At 41.1% G+C, this 25074-nt stretch overlaps 2 protein-coding genes and 1 long non-coding RNA gene across 9 annotated transcripts in view; 1 reads left to right on the forward strand and 2 right to left on the reverse strand.

Moving 5' to 3' along the window:
- Window positions 1–10158, reverse strand: LOC121718293 (sialoadhesin-like). Of its 3 annotated transcripts, XM_042103253.1 has the most exons (12): window positions 9750–10158; window positions 9179–9246; window positions 7944–8261; window positions 7159–7503; window positions 6569–6820; window positions 6104–6373; window positions 5657–5738; window positions 4449–4506; window positions 3550–3785; window positions 2740–3414; window positions 1709–1807; window positions 1–922 (listed from the first exon to the last, which is right to left on the reverse strand). In XM_042103253.1, the coding sequence occupies exons 2-10, from the start codon at window positions 9219–9221 to the stop codon at window positions 3351–3353; spliced, it is 1668 nt and encodes a 555-aa protein (XP_041959187.1). In that variant the 5' UTR covers window positions 9222–9246; window positions 9750–10158; the 3' UTR covers window positions 1–922; window positions 1709–1807; window positions 2740–3350. The 3 variants fall into 3 exon arrangements, with proteins under 3 accessions (XP_041959187.1, XP_041959189.1, XP_041959188.1); XM_042103255.1 differs by lacking the exons at window positions 9179–9246; window positions 9750–10158 and adding an exon at window positions 7736–7814 and having other exon boundaries at window positions 7944–8049; XM_042103254.1 differs by lacking the exons at window positions 9179–9246; window positions 9750–10158 and having other exon boundaries at window positions 7736–8082.
- Window positions 2471–23838, forward strand: LOC121718429. Its single transcript, XR_006033949.1, has 3 exons — window positions 2471–2481; window positions 19472–19474; window positions 23700–23838. It is a non-coding gene; the product is annotated as an uncharacterized LOC121718429 (long non-coding RNA).
- The window catches only part of LOC121718292 (B-cell receptor CD22-like), a 31315-nt gene continuing 19533 nt past the window's right edge, over window positions 13293–25074 (reverse strand). For 2 of the 5 annotated variants that reach the window (XM_042103248.1, XM_042103247.1), the window contains exon 9: window positions 13293–13604. In XM_042103248.1, the coding sequence (XP_041959182.1) occupies window positions 13544–13604 (61 nt within the window). In that variant the 3' untranslated portion in view covers window positions 13293–13543. Of the gene's footprint in view, window positions 13605–14058; window positions 14285–14758; window positions 14814–14949; window positions 15032–15506; window positions 15777–15921; window positions 16177–16250; window positions 16596–19178; window positions 19506–22179; window positions 22646–25074 lie in introns of those variants that run through there. The other 3 variants (XM_042103251.1, XM_042103249.1, XM_042103250.1) reach the window with 2 other exon arrangements.

The raw sequence follows: 25074 nt of genomic DNA on the forward strand, positions 1-25074 counted from the left end.
TTTTTGTGCAAATAATCTGGGTTTTATTGAAAGTTTTCAGTGTGAAAGTGAAAACATGAGTTATTTGCATCTTTTGTAAGTTATGCACGTAGTCAACAATGAACTATCAAAAAAAGAAAAGGTCATTCAGACAGACCATTTATACAGAACGGTCAAAAGTACCACAAATAGCACTGAAAGGTTCCTCTGCTGGTTTGTAATAGAAGTTACACCATATTTCAAATATTATGTAGCAACATAATGTAGCCAAAGACAAATATGAAAAAAGGTAATTCAGACAGACCATCTGAACAATAGGGAACAGTCAAATGTACCACAAAAAGCATTTAAAGGTTCTTCTGCTGCTTTGTATCTGAAGTTAGCAAAAGTTATTGATTGCACAGAAAAAATAAACATTCAAACTCTCAAAAGTTTCTTTGAAATGTAAATCACAAGTCATTCAGACAAACTACTTGAAAAATAAAATACTCAAAGTACGGCACATGTTCTGCTGGTTTAACATCCATACAATAAACTTAGGATTCCCACTCAAAGCAAATGTTACTTGTGGCTGTCAAACAGGTATTGCAAAACATTGCCATTAAACAGTGTGTAAGCATGTTGTTTACTGCAAGAGTTTATTTTTGAAAGCCTGAACTCTAGCTGAGCAAACATCACCAAGTCCAAGGAAAACTTTCTGAATCACCTCACATGTGTATTTCAACTCTTTAGGGTACTGAAAATTGAGAGCGTACAAGAGGCCAAAAAAAAGTGCAAATGCATTTGGCAAATCACAGATGTTGTGCATTACCACAATCTCCTCTAGTATGATGGCATAATCTTCAATGTGTGGTGGGGAAGCGGAGGCCCCTACATCATCTTCAATCACAGTCATGATGGCCATCTTCACACCTTTTGTGTAGTCTGCTTCTGGATCAGTGTTCTGTTGAGCACCAAAACAAGCAAAAATGAGTTCTTACATATGAGCAGAAATTAATGTGTAGCTAATGATGTCGTGTCCCTTTAAAACTTTGTACATTTTTAACCCCATTATCGTTTTCCTGAGGGTCACTCCATGCTTAAGGAAGCAAAAAAAACAGACAAAAATTAATTCGACCTAGCTAGAGATCTGCACTGGCTGCCAGCGCTTCGGAATAGCTATAACGATATCCTATGGGGGCAACCCTTATCTGCTTTTGGAGCCTCTAAACACACTCAGAAAACCATTCCACCAATGTAACATGAGTTGGTTCCTTACGAGACACCACCATGCTCGTTTAACTCAAATAACGTGGCGAAACACTTTGTGTTTTTGCATGGAGTCACTCACCGCAGATTTTCCCATTGACATATGCAGAAAGCCCTTACTAGCCGATAGCTGGATATGTCAATGGGGAAATCTGCGGTGAGTGACTCCATGCAAAAACACAAAGTTTATATTGTTTCGCCACGTTATTTGAGTTAAACGAGCATGGTGGTGTCTCGTAAGGAACCAACTCATGTTACATAGGTCTTGGAATGGTTTTCCGAGTGTATTTAGAGGATCCAAAAGCAGATAAGGGTTGCCCCCATAGGATGGCGTTATAGCTATTCCAAAGCGCTGGCAGCCAGTGCAGATCTATGGCTAGGTCGAATTCATTTTTGTCTGGGTTTTTTGCTTCCCTAAGCATGGGGTGACCCCTCAGGAAAACGATAATGGGGTTAAAAGTTAGTTCTCCTTTATACTTACCAAGCATGTTGTTAGAATCTTCTCTGCTCCGTAGTCTTTCAGGAACAATGGAAGCCCTCGGAGTGCCACGGTCTTTCTGTGCATGGAAATGTCCGATGTCTGAAAAAAGCAAACATTACAAAAAAAAAAACAACAGAACAGAACGCCAGAACAACAGAAATTTCTTCGGTGACACTAGAAGCTTTCCCCTGACAGAGTAGGCTATCAAAGGATAAAAGTCATTTAAGTCATCAAATGTCAAGATGTCAGTCTCATCCAACTCATACGATCTAAGATGTTCTATATACCAAGACGGGAGCTTTATGCAAAGGAACCCCAAGTCTTCTGCAACGAGAATTCTATGTATTCTGTGGAATTCTGGTAGGCCACCACACTGACCTGCAGAAATGATCATGCCCTCTCTGTATCTAATTCCATCCACTTGAACATCGGATGACAAAGACACAGACTCGAGGTGGGAAAACCTTCTCTCTAAAGCCCTTTTCCACGATGCATCTAAAGATGCAGCCTGAACAACGTTCACTTTCTCAACATGGATACGGTGGCTTAGTAGATGTGAATCAAGATGATATGCAACCATTAACTGGTGTTTGGTTGCCAAGGTGACTAGAATGTTCTTGAAATTCTTGGCATCATGGACAACCATTTTGAAAAAACTGTGTTTTGCCTCAAAACGCATTGTCCATAACTCAACCAAGGGACCAAAACATCTAATAAGATGTGCATAGTGCTCCAAAAAATGATGTTTGGGCCGTAAACGCAGTTCAGGAAAAGTTTTAAGTAGCAAGCAGAAGAAAAAAAAAAATCACCTGCCCCTAGACTTGAGGTAACGTTAGCTAGCTAATGTTCGCTAGCGGTTAGCTAAGCGCGCCAAAACATTTTGTTTATTTTTAAACACAACGGTCTTACGTATAATATCAGCCTTAGTCTACATAGAGAGATACTAAACGATATTACAAACGTATTAGTCGGCAGAACTAAGGGGGGCCTTACATTTGAACACGAACCCTGTTGTCTGTGTGTGAACTTACCAAAGTCGTTGTGCCTCGCGCGCCTCTCCTCTCCATTAACGGTGGAATCCGACTGCGCATGCGTGGTCTCGTTCTCAAAAAGTTGGCTGAACTTTGCCCTGCGATTAACTTACATTTTGAATTTCTCCAAACTTTACCACTCAAGTTCTCCTAATGTTAATAAAAAACAGTCATATAACACACGATTGCAAGTTAAGACAACGGTCACTTGTAAGAATGTTCTTTCTTAATTAGTTTTTCAAGTTGTGGCCACTATTTCCCTAGTTTGATTTTTTACAGTGTATATTGTAGTAGGCTACATGCTGATCATTGTCACTGTAGTGGTTCCGGGCACAATCTTTTCCCTTCCTTTTGGTTGTCATTAGTCTTTACTCAATACAGTAACGTGAGTAAATGTAATTTGTTACTTTCCACCTCTGCATACCAGCGAGCACCAGCTTTTGGCTTGGACACATAAAGACTGGTGGCACATAAGTGAATATTTATTATACGCATGCCAGGATGAAATAAGAACACAGGAATATACATTCCATTCTTGTTAATAACAAAGGTTTCAGCAAATATATCCTTGAAAAATAACATTCATCTTTGTTCTTGATGGGAAGTGATGCTCAATGTATTCGTGTCCTGGGGGGTTTGGTCACTGTATTGTAGATCACAGGATCCACTTCAGCTCTATTGACAATAATAAAATCACGTCATCCAAAATGCATGTCATGTCACCCCATCCACACAGCAACAAAATTATGTCCTATCACATCATGTCATGCCTGTGGATTCAGTTGGAATGGTTAAGGCAAAACTACTCACGGAGGAGTGTCCTTTGGTCTGGAGAAATTCAGTAAAGCGTACTGAACATCCTCCTGTGCTGTTTGGGTTTGGGGGTGCTCAACACTAGCGTAGGGTGCCATCTTAGCTTCCTTCGAGCTTTTGAACTGAACGCTGGCGTACTGAACGTCATTGTGCGCTTCCGTTTTTCGTCTCCATGCGAGATCAGAGGCCACTGCTACTGCAGCTACGTCGTCATATACCGGACTTGGGTCTGTCTGCGGAAAGAAAAAAGGAAGTTGCTCAACCTGCGCCAAAAACAGAAACTGTGACTGAAGTGAAAACAGTCATCCTCTCCAACTGTGCCTTGGATTGCAATCAGCGTGACTAAAACGCTTGGCTGCACTGCACTGCAGTGTGTTACAATTGCAATAATCTGATTAAAACATCAACGCACACCTCGTTGAGGTTTTCAGCGACTGAAGACTTAAACCAAACAGAAAAAATGTGTCACATTTTCATACTTTAATACACGTTTCGCCTTACCCATTCCAAAAGCAGAAGTGAAAATAAAATCTTTCCAATTTTAATCTTCAAAAAAAAAAAAAAAACATTATCCTGGCTAAACTAAATTTGGTTCGACTTACTCTTCATATATGATGAGATCTAGGAAACCCCATCACATGGTGAAATTAAAAAAAAAATTCCCTGATTTCTGCTCCGTTTCAACCCTCTCTGGTGAAATTTCATCAACGTATGATTCATTCAACATCCTGGATACTGTCCCCTTGCAACAGCCTGGATACCATCCTCGCAAAATCCTGTTGTATCAGAATCATAAATTGGTGAAATTTCGCCATGTGATGGTTTTTCCCTGATCCCATCACATATCACCAGTGTCATCTAGGCACAGGCATTGGCTACACAGTCACCATCCTCACCTGTTGTACAGAAATTGTTGTGTTCCCTTTCGAGGCAGGATTCCTAGACTTTTGTTTTCTGTTAAGGGAGGAGAAAAGTTTAGGGCCAGTTCTACACTGTTCACTTCAACAAATCAACAAAAAGTAACAAAACAAAAAAATAACCATGATAATAAGTATAAGTATTAGGGCTGTCAAATTAACTGATTCATTTCGATTAATTAATTTGAGAAAAAATAGATTAAAGATTAAAAAAAATAACGCAGATTAATCGATTCTGAATGACGAGCCGTTGTAGTCAGTAACCATTAGACTGTAAAATGAGAGAGAAGAAAATGTGCTGCCTAGATCATTGATTGGAACATTTACTTTTCAAAAATGGCTTGATGGTGTTGATAAAAATAAAGTGTTGATTAAAATAAAGTCCTCTGCAATGTATGTGATAAAAAAAACTTCTTCCCGAAGCACTTTTGAATTTATTTCCTCAGCATATTAGGTCATATCATAGATTATTATGGCCATTATTAAAATAATAATAAAAGAGTTTTTGAACTTTAATGTCACTAAAATACTTTCACAGCAAAAATCTTATATGCGATTAATTTAGATTAATTTAATTTTTTAATCGATTGACAGCCCTAATAAGTATATATACTCTTTTGATCCCGTGAGGGAAATTTGGTCGCTGCATTTATCCCAATCCGTGAATTAGAAACACACTGCGAACACACAGTGAGGTGAAGCACACACTAATCCCGGTGCAGTGAGGTGCCTGCAACAACAGCGGCACTCGGGGAGCAGTGAGGGGTTAGGTGACTTGCTCAAGGGCATCTCAGCCGTGGCCTACCAGTCGGGGTTCGAACTGGCAACCCTCCAGTTACAAGTCCGAAGCGCTAACCAGTAGGCCACGGCTGCCCGTAATAATCATGATAAAAAATGATTTATCGCCCCCAGCCGTGGCACAACTGGCAGGGGCACCGTACGCCGGCTACCTGGGTTTGATTCCCGCCCCGTGGTCCAGATCCCACCCCGACTCTCTCTCCCACTCACTTCCTGTCATTCTCCACTGTCCTATCAAATTAAAGGCATAAAAAGCCCAAAAAATATACTTAAAAAAATGATTTATCATATTAGTATCTTTTGTTTTTACCATAGTTTATATTATGACCATACTAACTAAGGTCCTGGTGCATGTAAAGTCAAGGAGCTTAAACTTTTGTATCTCTCACCTCAGCCACAGAAGGCCTGGGATCAGTAGGAGTGGTACTACTATAAGAATCCCGATAGCTGCACCCTTAGCAGAGCCTTGCCCTATAGGACAGCAGAATATTTAGACACACCAACTAACTAATCACAAAACACTAGTAGTAATTCAGCTTCACAACTTTACACCCATCTCACAATATTATGGATTGTAATGTAACAAATTTGCACTGACACATGATCATTAGTGGTGTTCCACTCTACCATACTAAAGTATTCGCTGAAGAGACAGAACTTTGGTTATGACTACATGAGAGCCTGTGCTCAACTGTCAATCATGGATGACAACATGATCATGTGGCAGGCCTCAAGCAAAATCTGAATTATCTCTGTAATAAGAATAGGCCTAGTCATCAATACTTTATGAATAATAGTATGCCGGTGAAGAGGACAATTTAAACAGGTGATCTCACCTGCTATTGGCACTGACACAGCAGCCGAGTGCTGTTCACCAACATTATTCTGTGCAACACAGTAGTAGAGTCCACTGGTCTCATAGCTGATGTTAGCGACAACGTAACTCTGGCCTGCTCCTATCAATTTGAGTTCATCACCAACCTTCCTGTGCCAAGTGTAGTTGTGCACAGGTGGATTAGCATCACTGGTGCAGGTCAGAGACAGCGATTCGCCCACTGCTCTGTCACCATGGGGAGCAGCAAGCACAGCAGTGTTCCTCGGTGCATCTGCCAACAAAAACATCAACAATGATACACGTCTTTTTTTTTATCACTATCATTATTATTATTGCTTTATTTTATTCATTTGTTAGATTGCATTATTTATTTATTTATTATCTATCCACTTATTTAAATAATAAATATATTTGTTAATCTACATTTAACTGATCGTTAATATCCAGTAGCTACTCTCTCACATACATCTGACATCTAAAGCAGCCTCAGGTGATCGATGTTGTTCATGTCCTCTAACAGCACAGGAGTAGCTGCCTGCATCCTCACTGCTGACTGGGTTTAGGTGGAGGGTGCTGTTGATGGCTCTGTGTCTGGTTGGCCGTGTGTTCTTGTACCAGATGAAGGGGGTGACGGCCTTTAGTTTGCAGCTGGTGTCACAGGTCAGTGTCACATTGCCTCCCTCAGTTAATGTACCAGCAGCCATTGACACCTGTAGATCTAGAGAGTAAAATTACAACAAAATAGCAAGTTACTCTTAGTGTTGATGGAGGGCCGACATTCTCATCAGAGAACCAGTGGGCGAGAGGGGACGTAGAGTTGGATCATGGAATTAAAATAGCAAGGTGCGGATCCAGTAAGTGTCCTATAGGCCAGAGTGAGGAACGTGAAGCCAATGGTGAGTAACTAACAGAGGATTACATGTGTCTATTTTGGCTGATTAGACCAAAAGTGCCACTGTAATATTGACAATATTATAAAATATTTGCCCTGGGCAAATAAGTTATCTTCTCAATCTCGTCATTAATGAATTGAAATTATTTTATTAATTGACATACCTGTGACAGAGATAGTTACTAGTCCACCAGAGAAGGCCCCTCCTGTTGTGTTTGTCACGTATCTGAATCGATATTGTCCTGAATCAGTTGCTCCCACGTCTCTGATTCTCAGAGTGCAATTATGCTCCTCAGTACTGAGATGTTCCACTCTGCCCTCATAGTCTTTCTCCAGACGCAGGTCTATAAGCACCTTACGCCTCTTATCCTCTCTGTACCAGAGTGTTGTGGTGACTGTCTGGTCTGTGGGGAATCCGTATGTGCAGGGAATGTCCACCGTTGAGCCCATCAAGACACAGAAGCTGGTGGACGAGTAGGACACTCCCCAACAGTCCTTACGTGGAGCATCTAGATTGGAGGATAGGATATACTAAAGTGTGTGGCTGAATGACTCTTGTACTCTCGTACACAGATACACATTACAATTTAATCAGCCCTCTGACCTGAGTTATCTAATACATTTGATGTCAACAATCAGCATAAATTAAAGATGTTATGTGTAGAATTTATAGAATATTTGATGGTACATTAAACATTTGTTTCACACTCACAATTACACAAAGCTCACTCACTCACTCACAGATCACTAGAGGGAACTTTACATAAATACAATGTTCATGATCTTCCCTGCAGGCATCATACAGGCTATTGTTTCATTACTGAAATAAACAGAATCAATTAATTAATAGCACAAGAATATAATTTATATAATAAGCTATAAGAATCATATGTTCTACATTCAACAGGAAGTTATTTAGCATGCCAAAAATGTAAAAAGAGACACTTACCCGCAACATGGACATTGACTCTACTAGAGTCCCTCAGGCTTGATGTGGATGTTTTTGTTGTGATTTTATATTCATAATAACCTGAGTCGTGTAGTGTCAGGTTGGCTATCCTCAGCACACAAGTGTGTGAATTGTACACAAAACGATTTACATTTGGGACATTCAATTGTATTGGTATTTTCGAATCATTTTTATACCAAAACCCTGCTATGAAACTGTCACCAGTAGGAATATCATACGAGCACTTAAGAACCACTGTGGACCCTTTGAGTGAACAAACCTCCTTAGCATGGTAGTTTATAACTATAGCCTGAAGACCTGAAACATAACGTTAGACAGACAGACACACACACACACGATATGTAATTAGATCATGTGAAGAGGCATTCGTATATATACTGTATATACATTTGGAGTTTGGTTCCAAAACCCTATATCTCCATTTTTCAAAACATTTGTGTTATTTACATGTTTATTATTTACATGTCTATTACATGGGAAATTATTTATCAAAATTCATTGAAATGGAGGATATGGCGTTTTGGAACCAAACTCTTAATTCATATATATATATATATATATATTATACAGAGAGAGAGAGAGAGATATGTGAATAAAGATTTAAGGAATTTGTGTGAAAATGTGAGAGTATCTGCAAGTGATCAGAGCAGAACTTGTCATTTGACTTCAGCTTAAAGGGACACCAGGCAAGCCTGATGCTTTTTCTCTACGAAACTCCCCCTCGCTTGGTCTGAAGCTCTTTTCCTTTTCTTTGCATCTTCCATCAAGGGTTTTCGCTGCTTCTTCGCCGGCTCTGCCATTATACACACGTTTGCAACAATCTCTAGCGTTTCGTTAGCCTCCCTCTGTGCTGTGGATGCAGGATGGAAACTGAAACTGCTTCGGTCGCCGGGTACGATACACTGAACTTGCAAGCGGGATATTCTTCCTACAGGCAGTAGGGGCGGGCGAGCGAGTCTTAATTCGCCCTGTAATGAGTCATTTAACCATATACCGACTTACGAAGATGAGTAATTAACACGAAAACGTTGCCTGGTGTCCCTTTAACAGAAGATAAACACATAGTGTTCTATCAAACAGCACCCATCAATGATTTAGCCATAATTATAGGCCTATCAAAAGGCATGAAGTGTTTAATTATGTAGCACTATTTCAGTGCAGCACAAAGCAAAAGCTCAACATAAGCTATCGACATCTCAACATAAAAAACTTACCAGTAGTGAATAAAAGAAAATATGTAAGAGTGGTTCCTTTCATGGTGTTTCAGGATGGATATCTTAGCCTGGAATAACAAGCTCTGGTTTATAACTTTACAAAAAAAAGTGATAAACATGGATGAGAAAGAAACAAATGATGGACAAAATGTGGTTTATTTATTTTAATAACAATACTGCCGACTACAAAGTGTGTGATGCACATTCCTGATGGCAATGATTTAATGTTATACAAAACAGTCTCAGCCAATTTGGTGTCACACCACCAGAGGTTTGATATGTGGAGTTCATTACTTCTTTTTGTAAGTTATTGTAGTTATTTATATTATTTCCTACAAAATAGGAAAGTGTAAAAAAAAATGACCACACAAAGACCACAAACAGAGGAACTGAGAGCATGGCAGTTAGAGAAACAAATTCACTTATGTAAATCTGATGAATAAGTTGACACTCAAAGTATTATGTCGCATCTGTAGATGCAAGATATCCATTTGGAGCTAAATCATAGTCAATGCCGACAATCAAATACACAAATTTGTATTTAAAGTACTTTTAAATCATCCATTCTTACCCTCAGATGAGGCGTCCGGGCAACAGAACAGCTTCAGGGGAACTGAGAGTGGTGGTCTAGAACAACAAGGAGGCCTACTCTCACTTCCTCTTTCCCTCTCTCATCATGTGGCTGAAGGAAGGAGCTCTATTCTGGACTAACACATAAACTCCTACCATCCACACAACTTCCTCATTTCAACATACTCGTATCACACTATTGCTTATCTGTAATGCCGGACTTACAAGTCATTTGGGATAAAAGTGGCAACTAAATTTATATATGTAAATTTTCATCTTTTTTTTTCCCTTTTCACTTTAAAGACTGTGGGCCAGATGGCATAGGCGCCGGAAGCACAGTGGCCAGGGGGACAATGGCCCCCTCACTTTTGGCTCAAAATATCTTTTAATAAACAAAATCATACACAAAAAAAAAAACAAAAAAAACCTCCGCGGAAAAAACGGAGAGAGGTGTGAACCATTATAGCGGTAGCCCGCATCTAATATAGCCTAAAGCTATTTGTGCAGCGTCACTGTTGAAAAACCTTAAACTTTCTGCCCATGGGTCAAAACCGATGAGCAAAACACCAGCAGAGCGCCCAGGCAACACCCCCAGGGAGCAGACAGCGCTCCACTTTGAGACGTTCATTCTCAATCAATGCAACATGTGTGGAGGGATGGATTTGAAATGTAGCCAAATCCAATAACATTTATTCTGGTCTGGTATGATTAATTGTATTGTAAAGTTCCTGAGTTAAGCGTAATGTCCTCCTGTGCATCGGAGACTCCAACTCTACAGCTCCAGCTGTCACCTCGGGATGGTTTCAAATTGTGCTTTCAATGTATCTAGGCCTACTGTTTGTTTATTTTCCAGAGGCAGTGGTTGTCATTAGCCTATAGACCCTTTCAACAAGGTAAACAAAAACAATGCTTGAACGTTCTATTTGGGCCCCAATCTACTTCCTCTGCATTAAGATAACATATGGAATGTTAAAAAGGAAGTCTTGTGGGGCCAACTATGATGCTGATAAAGGGTCTCTTGAAAGGGTCTATTAACGTTTTTCATGTGACGTATTCTAGGTTCTATAGCTTTGTTTACATCCACCTGGTAGGCAAGGGACAAGGATACAAGGATACAAGGAAGTTTATTGTCACATGCATATAGTTACTGGAAGTAAGAAATGCAGTGAAATTATGTCTGGTGTCAGCCTATTTGTGCAAAGTGGGGGGGGGGGGGGGGTAAAAAGTGCAGTAGAAGAGGGGTTTAGTAGATTAAGTGGCAAGGGCTGCATAAGAAAGGTGAGGGAGGATTGGAATTGGGGGGGAGGGAGGGGGGCACCAACAAGGAGCACCCAAGAGCAACAGGGGCAAGGAAAAACTCCCTTACCAAGGAAGAAACCTTGGGCAGATCCACGGCTCAAGGGGCTAACCCAACTGCCAGGGGTCTTGGTGTGTGTGTTGGGGGGATGACAGGGGAGATGTGATAGTGTGCTGTGTATGTGGGGAGAGGGCAGTGTGCAATATGTGTGTTGGAGAAGCTTCCTCATGAGACAATGTGCTGTGTATTGGGGGGGGGGGGGCAACAGTGTGCTGTAAGTATGTTGGGGATGTGTGTTGGAGAAGCTTCCTGATGAAATAATGTGCTGTGTATGTAGGGGAGAGGGGGGGGGGGGGGCAATGTACTGCAAGTATGGTGAAGGGACTTACTATTGCAAGCAGAGTACTGTATGTATGATGTATGTGAGTGATGAAGATGTGTGTGTGTGGGCGGGAGGGGAGTGTAGCAGTGACTGTGTGTGTGTGTGTAGTGTGCGTGTGGGTAGGTGGGGGCAGTGTGCTGTAAGTATGTAGAGGATGTGTGTTGGAGAAGATCCTGAAGACAATGTGCTGTGTATGTAGGGAGGGGGGGGGGGGGGCAGTGTGCAGCAAGTAGAGGAGGCTTACTGTAGCAAGCAGTGTGCTGTATGTATGTGAGGTGATGACAGTGATGTTAATGTGTGTGTTTTTTGTGGGGGTGTTGGGGATGGGGGTGGGGTGGGGGTGGGGGGGGCAGAAAGGCTAGGCAATCAAGGACATGGGTAGATGGAGGAGAAATCAAAAATAATAAATAAAAAGTTCTATGGAGATGTGCAAAAGTTGGAGAAAGTCAGATATGTGTGTGTGTGTGTGTGTTTTGACGTGTGATGAAATAAGAAAATAATAAAAGGTCTATAGCATAGGGTGAGGGATGTAAAAGTGCTAAAAGTCTTGTAGGTGTGGGGGGGGGGGGGGGGGGCATGAGTGCTGAGGAGTGAATGAGTGCAAAGTCAGTATAGTGTGAGTTCAGAGTTCGGATGGCCTGGGGATAAAAACTTCTCCTGAGTCTCTCATTTCTGGCTTTGTGACTACATAGGCGTCTTCTTGATTTCAGCGGTAGGAATAATCCATTGTTAGGATGAGAAGAGTCCTTCAGAATCTTTTGGGCTCTTAGGAGTACTCTTCTGGAATAGATATCTTGTAGAGCAGGAAGTTGAGTTCTAATAGTACGTTCAGCTGAGCGCACTACTCTCTGCAGAGTACTACAATCTCTAACTGTGGAGTTCCCATACCAGGTGATGATGCTACCAGTTAGAACACTCAACCGCTGAAGTGTAGAAGGCCTTCATGATGACTGAGGATTAACAAGCTACATTAGGCTACTTTGTTGATATGGACATTATAGATATCGTCCCCTTTTATTTATTATTTAATTAATTACAGTTGTGAAACATTAGGTAGCCTAGTCCAAACCAAGTTGCGCTGTAGGCCTACCAGGCATTTCTTACAAATAGCTAATCTGCCTTCAAAAGTTAATGAACACGGCACTTCCTACTGCTTTTAAAAATTGTGCAAGTTCGAATTGCTTTATGGAAGCGTTGCTGCCCAGCTCGCACACACTCCTTCATAAAAGTTGAATGGTGACATGCACACAACTTGCAAAACATTGAACTGCTTTGAGTGAAGTGCGCTTGCGAGTTGCGTTCCTTCTGTCATTAATAGCCTAGATGCTCTTCTTCACACTGAAAACAGTGGCAGTCCTAGCTTGTAACACCCTGTTATTTTTTTAATCAATTTCTGGTGTGATTGACATCAGACTAGTCATTAGTGCACTGTTTCCCGCTCAGTAGTAAGGTAATATAGCCTTCTCCGATGAGTTGTAGTTATTCGAGTGGCACGAATAACTAGACACGAATAACTAAAACTCATCGGAGAAGGCTATTACCTTATTCACCTTATTCGGAGAAGGCTATTACCTTGCTCACACACTGTAGGAACTGTAATGTGATTACTGACGCGTTGCACCCAACATAGTGCGGTTATAGCCGATAGAGGGCCGCGAAGCGAATGCAGAAGTGCCGTTCACCCTGTTACGAGTTGATGAACCACGGAAACTATTTTGGAAACATTATTTTAAGGTACAAAAAACTCTTTGGTGTTGCTTTAAACAGAGTATGTAATTAATTAGATTATTTTTTTAATCGATTGACAGCCCTAATTTCTACTATCAAAAGCAACCTTAACTTTTGTTGGCCTTTCGAATGTCTTACTTTCACTTTCATGTCATTCACTTAATCTTTTCTACTTGCTAGATTTGAACAATTTTCCATAGCCTATACGTGCTCAAGTAGTTTGAGTAAAACTACTGATCTTTATCTCCCTGCTTGGTAGATGCAATGCAAGAAGAAAGAACATATTTTCAAGTAAAGCAGTAGCCAATTACAAGGCTACAATGGTAGAAGCCCAGTGACACAGGACATGCATATACAAATGGAAAACACTGATGGGAAGTAATGCTTGTCATATTCGTGTCCTGAGGGGCTTGTTAACTGTACTGTAGATCACAGGGTCCTCTTCAGTTCTATAGACAAACATAAACATCTCATCGAATCATCCTCAAACAGATAGTTTGTTTAGTGCACATCATTCTCAAAATAACTAAACACACATCGCACACAAAGCAACAGTGTACATGGCACATTACCTCACAGACAAAGCATCAGTGTACATGACACATTACCCCACAGACAAAGCAACAGAATGAATCATTGTTGCAGTACACGGCAAGGGTGCTACCAGAGAGGGTTAAAGCGGAGTAGTAATCAAGGATCTTTGGTGCTACCACTCTGAAGTTTGAGTCTAGCGGTGTTGGTTGTTATGGGAACAGCTGCGTTTTGGTTGTGTGTGTTTGCGTTTAAAGAGTGGTACAGATGAGTAAAAGTGTATTACCCCCGTTTCTCTCCTAACAAGACACTACAGACATACCACATTATGTCTGTGCATTAAGTTGGTATGGTGAAGGCAAAACTACTCACTGGGAAGTGTCCTTTGTCTGGAGAAATGTATTGAAGCGTACTCAATGTCCTCCTGTGCTGTTTGGGTGTGAGGACGCTGAACGTCAGCGTATGGGCCCACCTCTGCTTTGTCCGAGCCCTTGAACCTAACGCTGGCATACTGGACGTCATTGTCTGCTTCTGTGTTTCGTCTGCATGAGGGGTCGGAGGTCAATACGTCATCGTACACCAGGCTTGAGTCTGCCTGCTGGAGGAAAAGAGGAAGTTGTGCATCAAACAACTCAAAAAAGAAAAACTAATTGTACCCAGCTTAGGGTAACCACAGTATGTCTGATAAAAAAAAAAAAAAAAAAAAAAACCTGGACATATCGATGACCCGACGAACCGCTTTGCTCATAAGTGAAAATGTCCATTAGACATTAGACCCACAAGACAAAATTGGCCTTTGTGCAGTAAGATTGTGCATGGCCCTGACAATTTTAATCATCTCAAGTATCTTGTGCTTGCTTTTGCTCCCTCTTTGCTAAAGAGAGGTAAGAGAGGGATGACATTAGATTTGCATTTACCATACCTTAGCCACATCTATAGACACTTTTATTTAGTGTGTCTCAATGAAACATTGGAATAACTTATTATGTTGAACGTGTCATTTTCTTTTTTACTGGCCTGTCAGTCTTGTGGACAAACTGTCATCTCTCTTTAGCACAGTAAGTATGCTCACCTGTTGCGAAATCGTTGTGCTTCCTGTTGTGGGGGGAGCGTTAGATTTCCGCCTGCTGTTGTGGAGAAGAAAGACTTAGGGCCAGTACTCATGAAACATCAACAAAATGAACATATAATGTTACCGTATTACTATATGTTTTACCACATTATTATATTATGAAAGTCATTTGAAGGACAAATATTTCTCACCTCAGACACAGAAGGCAGGGGAGCAGTAGGAGAGCCACTACAACAAGGATCCCAATGGCTACATACTTAGCAAAGCCTTGCCCTGTAAACAAAATATTTAAGCACACTTAATCACAATGTTTCACAATAGTGACCAATCATTGCCCTTATTATATTTCTTGGTCTTTTTGCCTTTATTGTGATAGGACAGTGAAGCAACTGACAGGAAGCGAGTGGAAGAGAGATATGGGGTAGGATTGGGAAATGACCTGGGTCGGACTCGAATCTAGGTCCCTGTGGGCACTTGGACCCAAATGTGGTACGGGTGCTGAAACCACTGTACCACAGGATTTTTCACTTATCATTATTAGCACGTTTACTAACAAGTAGGCTTCCAAATGGTGAGAAAACAACGAGAGTGCAAAACTAACTGACACACTATAGTTGACAAACTTCTCTCTACCTGTCAACCATAAAACCCTTCAACCATAAAACCAGCCAAAAATAGGCCTAATCATCAATATTAAGTTTAATGGCATTATTCCAGTGAAGAACATAATCTCAAAAGGTGATGTTACCTGCTATTGGCACTGACACAGCAGCCGAGTGCTGTTCACCAACACTATTCTGTGCAACACAGTAGTAGAGTCCACTGGTCTCATAGCTGATGTTAGCGACAACGTAACTCTGGCCTCCTCCTAGGAGTGAGGTTTGATTTCCCGTCTTCCTGTACCAGGTGTAGGTGTGTACCGGTGGATTGGCATCACTCCGGCAGGTCAGATTCACCGAATCACCCGCCACTACTTCACCATGGTGATCCACAAATACAGCAGTGTTCCGTGGTGGATCTACCAACAGAAAGAATAACACTACCATTCAGACTTTTTTCCTTTACTTGTTTGGTCTCACTTATAATCAGTTTAACATTTGTTGACATTCTATCAGTTAAATTTAATTGACAAGTTAATATCCAGTAGCTGCTCTCTCACATACATCTGACATCTAAAGCAGCCTCAGGTGATTGATGTTGTTCATGTCCTCTAACAGCACAGGAGTAGCTGCCTGCATCCTCACTGCTGACTGGGTTTAGGTGGAGGGTGCTGTTGATGGCTCTGTGTCTGGTTGGCTGTGTGTTTTTGTACCAGATGAAGTGGGTGTCAGCCTTCAGGTAGCAGCTGGTTGTATCACAGGTCAGTGTCACATTGCTTCCCTCTGTTACTGTATCAGCTGTCATTGATACCTGCAGTTCTGGCAAAAATGGCAGGAGTTACTCTCTAAAACCTTTATTATATATTATAACTTAATTGATGTACTTACAGTACCTGTGACTGAGATTGTCACCACATCACCAGAGAAGGCCCCTCCTCTTGTGTTTGTCTTGTATCTGAATCGATATTTTCCTGAATCAGTTTCTCCCACGTCTCTGATTCTCAGAGTGCAGTTATGCTCCTCAGTACTGAGATGTTCCACTCTGCCCTCATAGTCTTCCTCCAGATGCAGGTCTATAGGATCCTGACCGTTCTCCACCTCTCTGTACCAGTGTGTTGTGGTGACTGTCTGGTCTCTGGGGAATCCGTATGTGCAGGGAATGTCCACCGTTGAGCCCCTCGAGGCACAGAAGCTGGTGGACGAGTAGGACACTCCCCAACAGTCCTTACGTGGAGCATCTAGATCAGAAAGCAGGATATATTAAAGTTTTCAACTAAACTTCTCACTCTCATTCACACACACAATTACATTTGAATTAACCCGATTTATCTAGTAATGCCTGATAATGACAACGTGCTAAAATGAAGAATAAAATGCATCTGTTGGTCTTGACTAAGTTATGAATATTGGGGTCATCCCTATGTTCCCAGGGTCCTATATTCTTTATATTCTACTGTCCTTATTGCTTGTGTTTTTTTTATATTATATACTTTTAATTACATTTTCTGCTGTTAGTGAATGCTGTGTGTGATGTCTGTATGCTACTGAGACCTTGACTTTCCCCTTGGGGATCAATAAAGTATCTATCTATCTATCTATCTATCTATTGTGATGTCACGAGAGGCTGCGTTCTGGAGGGGCACTACATTCCCCTGAGATGGCTGCAGTCACGGACAGCTTTGGCTCCATTTGCTGGTGGAGTTGGAAACTCCACCCCTCAACACACAAGATCAACACACCTGAGACCGATCAGGGCCTGATGAGCCGAAGGGCTTTTTAAGGCGCAGAGACACAGTGGGGTTTGGGAGACAAGCTCCAAGTTGTGCTCTCAGAGAAGCTACAGACCGTCGAAGTAGCACTTTCCACGTGATGTACTTGAAGACTGGAATACTTACCTGAAGACTGGAATACTTACCGCTGGATTGGCCACGGCGCTGACTAAAGTAAGGCTGAAGACCGGTTTCCAAGAAGATATTTTCCTGAGGGAATGGGACTATGATTTCACGTTTGAAGAGACATTAAGTTTTGACTGTTGAAAGATCAACCTTATCCTTAGTTACCCTTTTGAACTTGGCATACCTCTTTTTTGTGGGAAATTTGGAAAATTGGGATATCAACTGTTCAGTGTCCTCCTCTGACATGCACTATTAGCGCTTGAACGCTGCCCGCATTCTCCACCATATGTGATCTGAGCGGCTACACGGCTCTCAGCGGGACAGTTCAGCAGTGCAAGGACACGGTTATAATACAACGAAGGTTTTTAATAAAGTTCTTGGGAATTAACAAAAAGGTATGCCAAGTTCAAAAGGGTAACTAAGGATAAGGTTGATCTTTCAACAGTCAAAACTTAATGTCTCTTCAAACGTGAAATCATAGTCCCATTCCCTCAGGAAAATATCTTCTTGGAAACCAGTCTTCTGCCTTACTTTAGTCAGCGCCGCAGCCCATGGCCAATCCAGCGGTAAGTATTCCAGTCTTCAAGTACTTCACGTGGAAAGTGCTACTTCGACGGTCTGTAGCTTCTCTGAGAGCACAACTTGGCGCTTGTCTCCCAAACCCCACTCTGACACCAACTGTTTCTCTGCGCCTTAAAAAGCCCTTCGGCTCATCAGGCCCTGATCGGTCTCAGGTGTGTTGGGATCTCGTGTGTTGAGGGGTGGAGTTTCCAACTCCACCAGCAGATGGAGCCAAAGCTGTCCGTGACTGCAGCCATCTCAGGGGAATGTAGCGCCCCTCCAGGACGCAGCCTCTCGTGACATCACACTATCTATCGATTAGTGATGGGCAAATGAAGCTTTGGTGAACCACTAAACCACAGCAGTGTGAAGCTAGCAACACTAATGAAAAAATCCAATATGGCTGCCACATGTAGATTTTTCAAAATAAAAGTCCTTACCCAAACCAGTATATGTAACCAAAAATATTGGTTTGCTGAGGACTTTTATGTTGAAAAATGTATGTGTGGCAGCCAGCTAGTGTCGCTAGGTTCACACTGCTGTGCTTCACACTGTTCACACTGCTGTGGTTCAGTGGTTCACCAAAGCTTCATTTGCCCATCACTACTATCTATCTATCTATCTATTTAATTGCATTTGAATTAACTGATGTATCTAATGCCTCTGGCTCTGATACTGACAATCATCGTAAATGAAAGGCAAAAAGCTCAGTAGCCCAGTAGTCCATCAGTTCAGACTCAAAAGCTCAAGTGATAAAATTAAGACTAAAATGAGTGTTAGTCTTGTCTAAGTTAGTGTAAGATGTTGATAAATATTCATTTATATTGGGGTCAACATTGTGTTCCCAGGGTTCTATTCCCAGAAATGACAACGCTTCATATGCTACCCAGTTCTAGGTTCCAATGTTCTATGTTCCCCAGTCTATGCACATCAGGCAATAAAAAGGTTCCTCAACCCAGTATTCACTTCACATGATATGGGTAATTGTGTGTGTGTTACCCAGCACCGTTGTATGGCTCTCAGTTTAATATGCCAATATTAAATGGTTGGAGTGATGGAAAAAAAGAAATGGGTGCACATCAGGGGAGTTTAGACATTTAAAAAATAATATTTATCTTTTATTCTCATACATGTTTCCAAGTTATATGTATAGGGCTAGTCTTTAGCTTCCACCATTTTGGTTGAACCTTCTGGTTACTTCTGCAAAATAGAGGGGGTTTTGGGCTGCAATAATAGCTCACTAGCACATCATGCATCACCACAGCACCCATTTTATACTAGTGCAAAATATACTCTCACTTGATCCTGGTATAAAATATTTACTATTACAATTAAAGCTATGAACCAAGCAAAAAGTGTACTTACCTGAAACATAGAGAGTAACTCCATCTTTTCCTTGTAAGATTGTGGTATGTCTGCTAATTCTGTAGTCATATACACCAGAGTCGCTAGGAATCAGATTGCTTATTCTCACTCTACACTCTGGAGAGAAGTAGCTATACTCAGTACGAGTTCCAGATGCTCGTACATACGTCACATGTTTCTGACTATCAGTTTTGTACCAATATCCTCTAGAAAAACTGTAGTTTGGTGGAAGTGTGTAACTGCAGGTAAGAAGCACTGAGGAGCCTGTGAGAGCACAGCTGTTCTGAGGAGAGTAGGTCACAGTGAGGGGTGTTTTGGCATGAAGACCTGAAACACAAACACACTCATCATGGGTGCACTGCACACACTCATTCTCCAGAACTCACTGGCTCACTTACAGTACACACACACACACACATGCACACTCACAGACTTACAACAGTATTAAACTTATGCACACTCCCACAAACATAAGACGGTAAAGCAACCCAAGCAAGAGATCAGTGTTACAATATGATATACATACCCAGTGTGCATAACAGCAGAATGATGCATCTGATTCTGTGCATAATGAAAACCTGCCAGGATGTTCATGCATTTTTGAGTCTATTTTATGAATAATATGCAGTTTCTCAGTCACAGTTGAATAATATATTATTTCATCATAATCATCATCTCAACTCGGTAATACATTGTTTTCACTTGTTCATTCGTATTAAGAACATTTGTGTTGACACTTACCCCAGTTGATACTTCTAAATTGTCTGAGACTACACTGAAACATTAGAGGAAGTGAAAATGCAGCTCTGTAAGGAAACAGGGTATGATGAGGGTAATTTATCCTTCCTCATTTCACAGATACTCTCTCTCTCACACACACACAAACATACATATTCACCTCTCACTCTCTTGTGTAACAGGACTTACAATTACACAGTATTTAAAATCCATATTGTTGTTCTGGTTCCAGTCTGAAGTGTCAAGCCCAATCACACAAGGGACAAGCTGGTGACCGAGCTGTCATTTCTCCATCCAGGACACCCACACCTTTCCCACTTAAGCAGAGCAATACACACACACACACACACACACCTTTCCCACTTAAGCAGAGCAATACACACACACACACGCCTTTCCCACTTCAGTAGAGCAATGCACTCTCCCAGCTGTAGCTTTCCAACAAGGTCTTAGATCTGTCCAATTCTCATCATCTCCTTCCCACTGCTGATACCAATGTGTCAGAACCAGAACCAACCGGCTCCATCACCAGCTCACCTCTCTCATTATAACACAAATCTAATGGATGCCTACGACTAGAACAATAAAGGGAAGTACACTGTTTGTGCTTTTACGTTTTTTTTTTCTTTCTCTTAATTGTTGGTTTTTGCATAATATTTTACTTATCATTTTGTTTTCAATGTGCATTAATTTATCCCTAGTATACAGTGGGTGTAGCAATGGAAATAGTAACGGTGGTTGTTAAAGCGATACTCCACTTTTCATCCAGCCGTTCTCTGAGTCTGACAGAAGCACTTTTAGCTCCAGCTCATTGAATCAGATTAGACCGTTAGCTTATAGAAGAGATGCTAACGGTCTAATCTGATTCAATGAGCTGGAGCTAAAAGTGCTACTGTCAGACTCAGAGAACGGCTGGATGAACTATGGAAAGGTAAAACTCAATTGTTTAACTCGAGGGGAGGTAGAAAATTAGTGTTAGTGTTAGTATTTCCCCAAATGGTGGAATGTCCCTTTAATGGTTCTTTGTGCTGTGTTTCATACTGCAGCCTCTCTGCTGCACAGAGGCTGAGGGCATCAGTTCACACATACTGACTGTGTGGAGGAGGGGAGGGACTAACAGCTGATACCATCTCCATACGGTGCTAAAAATGACAGAAAAATGTCACGCTCATTTCATGTTTCATTTCTGTTAATATTTCATTTCTGTTCATGTTCTCATTGGCCCATATTGCATGATCTGGCAAGTCCTAGTCGTCATCTCCTCTTGAGTGGGGGAGGAGCCCAACAGATGATAGCTCCTTCTCCTCACACTGGCCGTCTATCTGAGGCCTCTCAGAAGCTTACGCTGGCCATTCGTCTGAGGCCTCACCATCCTGGGCTGAACTTACCTCTTGTGGATGCAGGGCAAGGTGCCACTAATGCGAAAGATGCGAAAGATCCGATCTGAGACACTGCTCTGTTCCTGTGATGCTTAAAGTAGGTTAAACCAATTTGATGCTGTTGCAAGCAAGTATCAAAGCAACTGACTGTTTTTTGACTTACGGTTTGTGTTAGCTCATAATGTCTACTGCTGCAGCATTATACTATACTTTCAGAAAGTATACCACTGCCAGTTTTTAGCTGAATCGTTTTAATTATTTTTTCTCCTTCGTCACGTGACTGCAAGGTGAATTCACACATTGAATCTCAGGTAAACTGAGAAGCTCAGCCAGAGACTTTCTAATGAGGAGACACAGCACTGAAAAAATCCTCCATAGAAATGCATGGGGTTAGTTTGTAATGGCAGTTGTCTACACATATCACACCGCTTCTGCGGCAAAACGTCGACATGTGAATACATTGAGCCAATCATGTGCTGTGTTGTGAATACATTAAGCCAATCATATGTTGTGTTGTGAAGACATCTTCCCAAATCATACGTTGTGATCTCGCCGCTGGAGCAAGAATGGTGTCATAAAGCCTTGCGCACACGCATTTCTGCCGAAACGGATGTTCGATGAGTGCCCAAAAAGTGTTGCAATATGGCTGCCGAGTGGAGGGACTTGCCTAAAAGGACTTTGGCTCAGCCAAACAGTGTATGAGAATAATGTCCCCTCCTAGTGGTGATTGCCAGGACCAGTGAAAGGGCCTAATTTAACAAAGTTGCACGCTTATCTGTCCAGCCAATACCAATATCATGCCTCCTACCAATGGTTTAAAAATATTTCATCATCTAAATGCCTTTGCTTTCTGGTTTTAATTCAGTATTTGATCTCTGATACCGTTCCTTGTCAAATAAAGTAGGAATGTTTATTTTACTCAATGTTTACAAATTTGGTCAAATCTGTATTAATAAACACTTCACCTTTGCATTCAGTTCTCTGTTAAGTTCATAATCATGTCTTTTAATCACCATATTTTGCCACATCTGTTGTATGGAGGAATAATATTCCTGAAAAACAGGAAACAAATAAACAGTTGATGGGGTGACAGGGCACAAACTCAGAGAGAACATAACAGGTGAAAACTATATACAGTATATATATTTAGACAAAAAATAGACCTTCATATATAAGCAAGAAGTGCATGGACAGAACAACTTCATAACAATGGTAGAAACTGGTTCTTGAGCCCAGTGACACAGGACATGCATTTGCATATGGGAAGCACTGATGGGAACTGATGCTCATTGTATTTATGTTCTGGGGTGTTTGTTGACTGTACAGTAGATCACAGGGTCCTCTTCAGCTCTACAGACAAACATAAACATATCATCTTCAAAATGACCAACTGCACATCATTATCAGAGTAACCAAACACACATCACACACACAGCATCTATGTATATGATACAGAGCCATATAAAGGTAGAGTTGCGACAATGGGTGTTCAAAATTCGTTAAGGTCACGTGGTTCATGTAAACTTCAAATAGTTCCCGGAAGTGATTGACAATGGATTAGAATGCATTAAATAGGCTACTGTTCAATGATAGACAGAGCCACAATGTTGGGTAATTGACAGTCAATAAATGCATTGATATACAATATTTATAACTCAGTGTAATTATTGTGTAAACTATGTAGTTATCCTACCATTACAACAATATTAAATTAAATTCCAGACCTTATATCTTAGCCTGCTATATAAGGTGACCTTTTGCCCTTTTACGTATGTGTCACTTAATATTAATTTCTGTACAAAATCGAGACGGGAGATTCTTTAGAAAACGCAATTGCAACCACCCCATAAGTGTATCTAAATTATCACTATATAAAATAAATTACCTCGTACAGTGACTCGAAAAGCTGTAAACAGTGTTTTTGAGACTGCGTGTAGCCTACAAAAGCGCATGGAGCTCTTGTGAAATTTTGCTTTTGCAACGAGAAACTAACACACCTAGTCTTACATTAGCAGCTAACTTGTTTGAGTTTTCTACCCCACGTTTCCTCTGGTAGTCACTGATCTGAGCTAATGAGCGAATTACCTGTAGCCAAGCCTAGCCTATCGTCGCGGGAGAATAAAAAAAGTTTAAAAGTTTTTTTTAACATCTCCAGTGTTAACCGTAGCATTACATATTTAGTAACCCCATGGTAATGAGAGTGATCATAATAAAATATAAAACGTGACATGTAAAACGTGTCCAGGCTATAAACTCATAAACATGAACAGCATTTTGTCATCGTTTGTCATTCACCGTGCTGTGAACAGCATTAAGATGCTAGGCTAAAGAGCTTGAGATTCAGACAGGAGAGCACCTGGAAATGGTTGTCAGAAAATAGCAATTTGATCAGATGCATCATCAGTAGGGATGGGAAGTCTGACACCGAGGCACCGAAGCTCGTATCACTTCCGCGAAGCAATCTGCTTCGGCACAATGTATCGGAGCGCGTATCAAAGTTGTAAGGTCACGTGACTGATGACGTACGAAGCTTCGGACGTCACTGAAAAATTTAAATGGGACATTTGACACAGGGGCACCGGTGCTTGTATCAAATCTCTAAAGCGTTACGGGTTCGATAAACCTTTAAAGTCCCCAACACATATTGTAGCCCTACACAAGCACTTCACAATCCCCACTGTACACAATGCCCATGTTTTCACAACCCCCACTGTTCACAATGCCCTTTATATGTTTTTTGTTATCTGACACTGCTGTGGTCATCTGCAGCAATTAGTGTACGTTATTTTGCAAAACATCAAATGAAGTCTTAAACACAACCACTATAGAGAAGCGTGCAATATCAAATAATGCTAACGCATGGCAATTATGAACATGGCGTGATTTAAACCCCGGGCGCGCGTGCGGTATACGAACACGCTACCACCCTCCCAAGGCCATTTTAAGATTTTCACGGAAACATAGCATTATTTAAAACCAAGCACATTACATTTTCAATTCGAGTCATTAGAAGCATATAAAAACTATAATGTTTATTCCAATTACTGTAGGCCTAATAGTTTTTACACAAAAGGGAACAGAACACGTTGTCAGAGAAGGGCCATTTGGTCGGCATGTGGCTTTGTCTGTGATTGTTTAATCGCTAATGAGAGCCGCCGTTATGTCTGCTAACCACCAGATGTCACTGTTTTGTATTCGATGCTTTGACACTTCGAAACACTTACGATACAATCAGGAAGAACCTTCCAAAGCCTCGTGGGGCTTCATTCGCCCAACCCTAATAATCAGCGCAAGCTTGGTTTGAAGCTTTCTGAGGATGGGAATTTTACACGATCCTTGTCATCCTTCATCACTGGGCTAGTGTGCCCTGCTGTGTTAATAAATATGACCGTGCTGATGCTAACAGCTGCAGCTCCTTCAAATCTAGGTTCTCTCATGCATAGGCTAGCTTTTGCCAATCAAAATGAATGCAAAATAAAAAAAACAGTCCTGCTCCTAACTGAAGAAACGTTTGCGGTTTGTTGTTTGAAGAAATGTTAACAACAAACTCCACTGTACAAGTAGGCCTACAAAGTTAACTGAAAATATGCTTTGCCATAACTAACCAGCTAGCTTTGTGATAACAAAGTCTTACCTTTTATGTGTTTAGTCCACTGAAAGTTATCCACATATCAAACGATTAAATCCACAGTTATGGAGGAATTGTTTTGAGGAAGCAATTGCACTATATCCCACTTTTGCTGCGCTTTTTAAAATGAAACCACTTAAATCCATAGCCT

Source organism: Alosa sapidissima, chromosome 9 (genome assembly GCF_018492685.1).
Source record: "Alosa sapidissima isolate fAloSap1 chromosome 9, fAloSap1.pri, whole genome shotgun sequence".
Lineage (NCBI taxonomy): Eukaryota > Metazoa > Chordata > Actinopteri > Clupeiformes > Clupeidae > Alosa > Alosa sapidissima.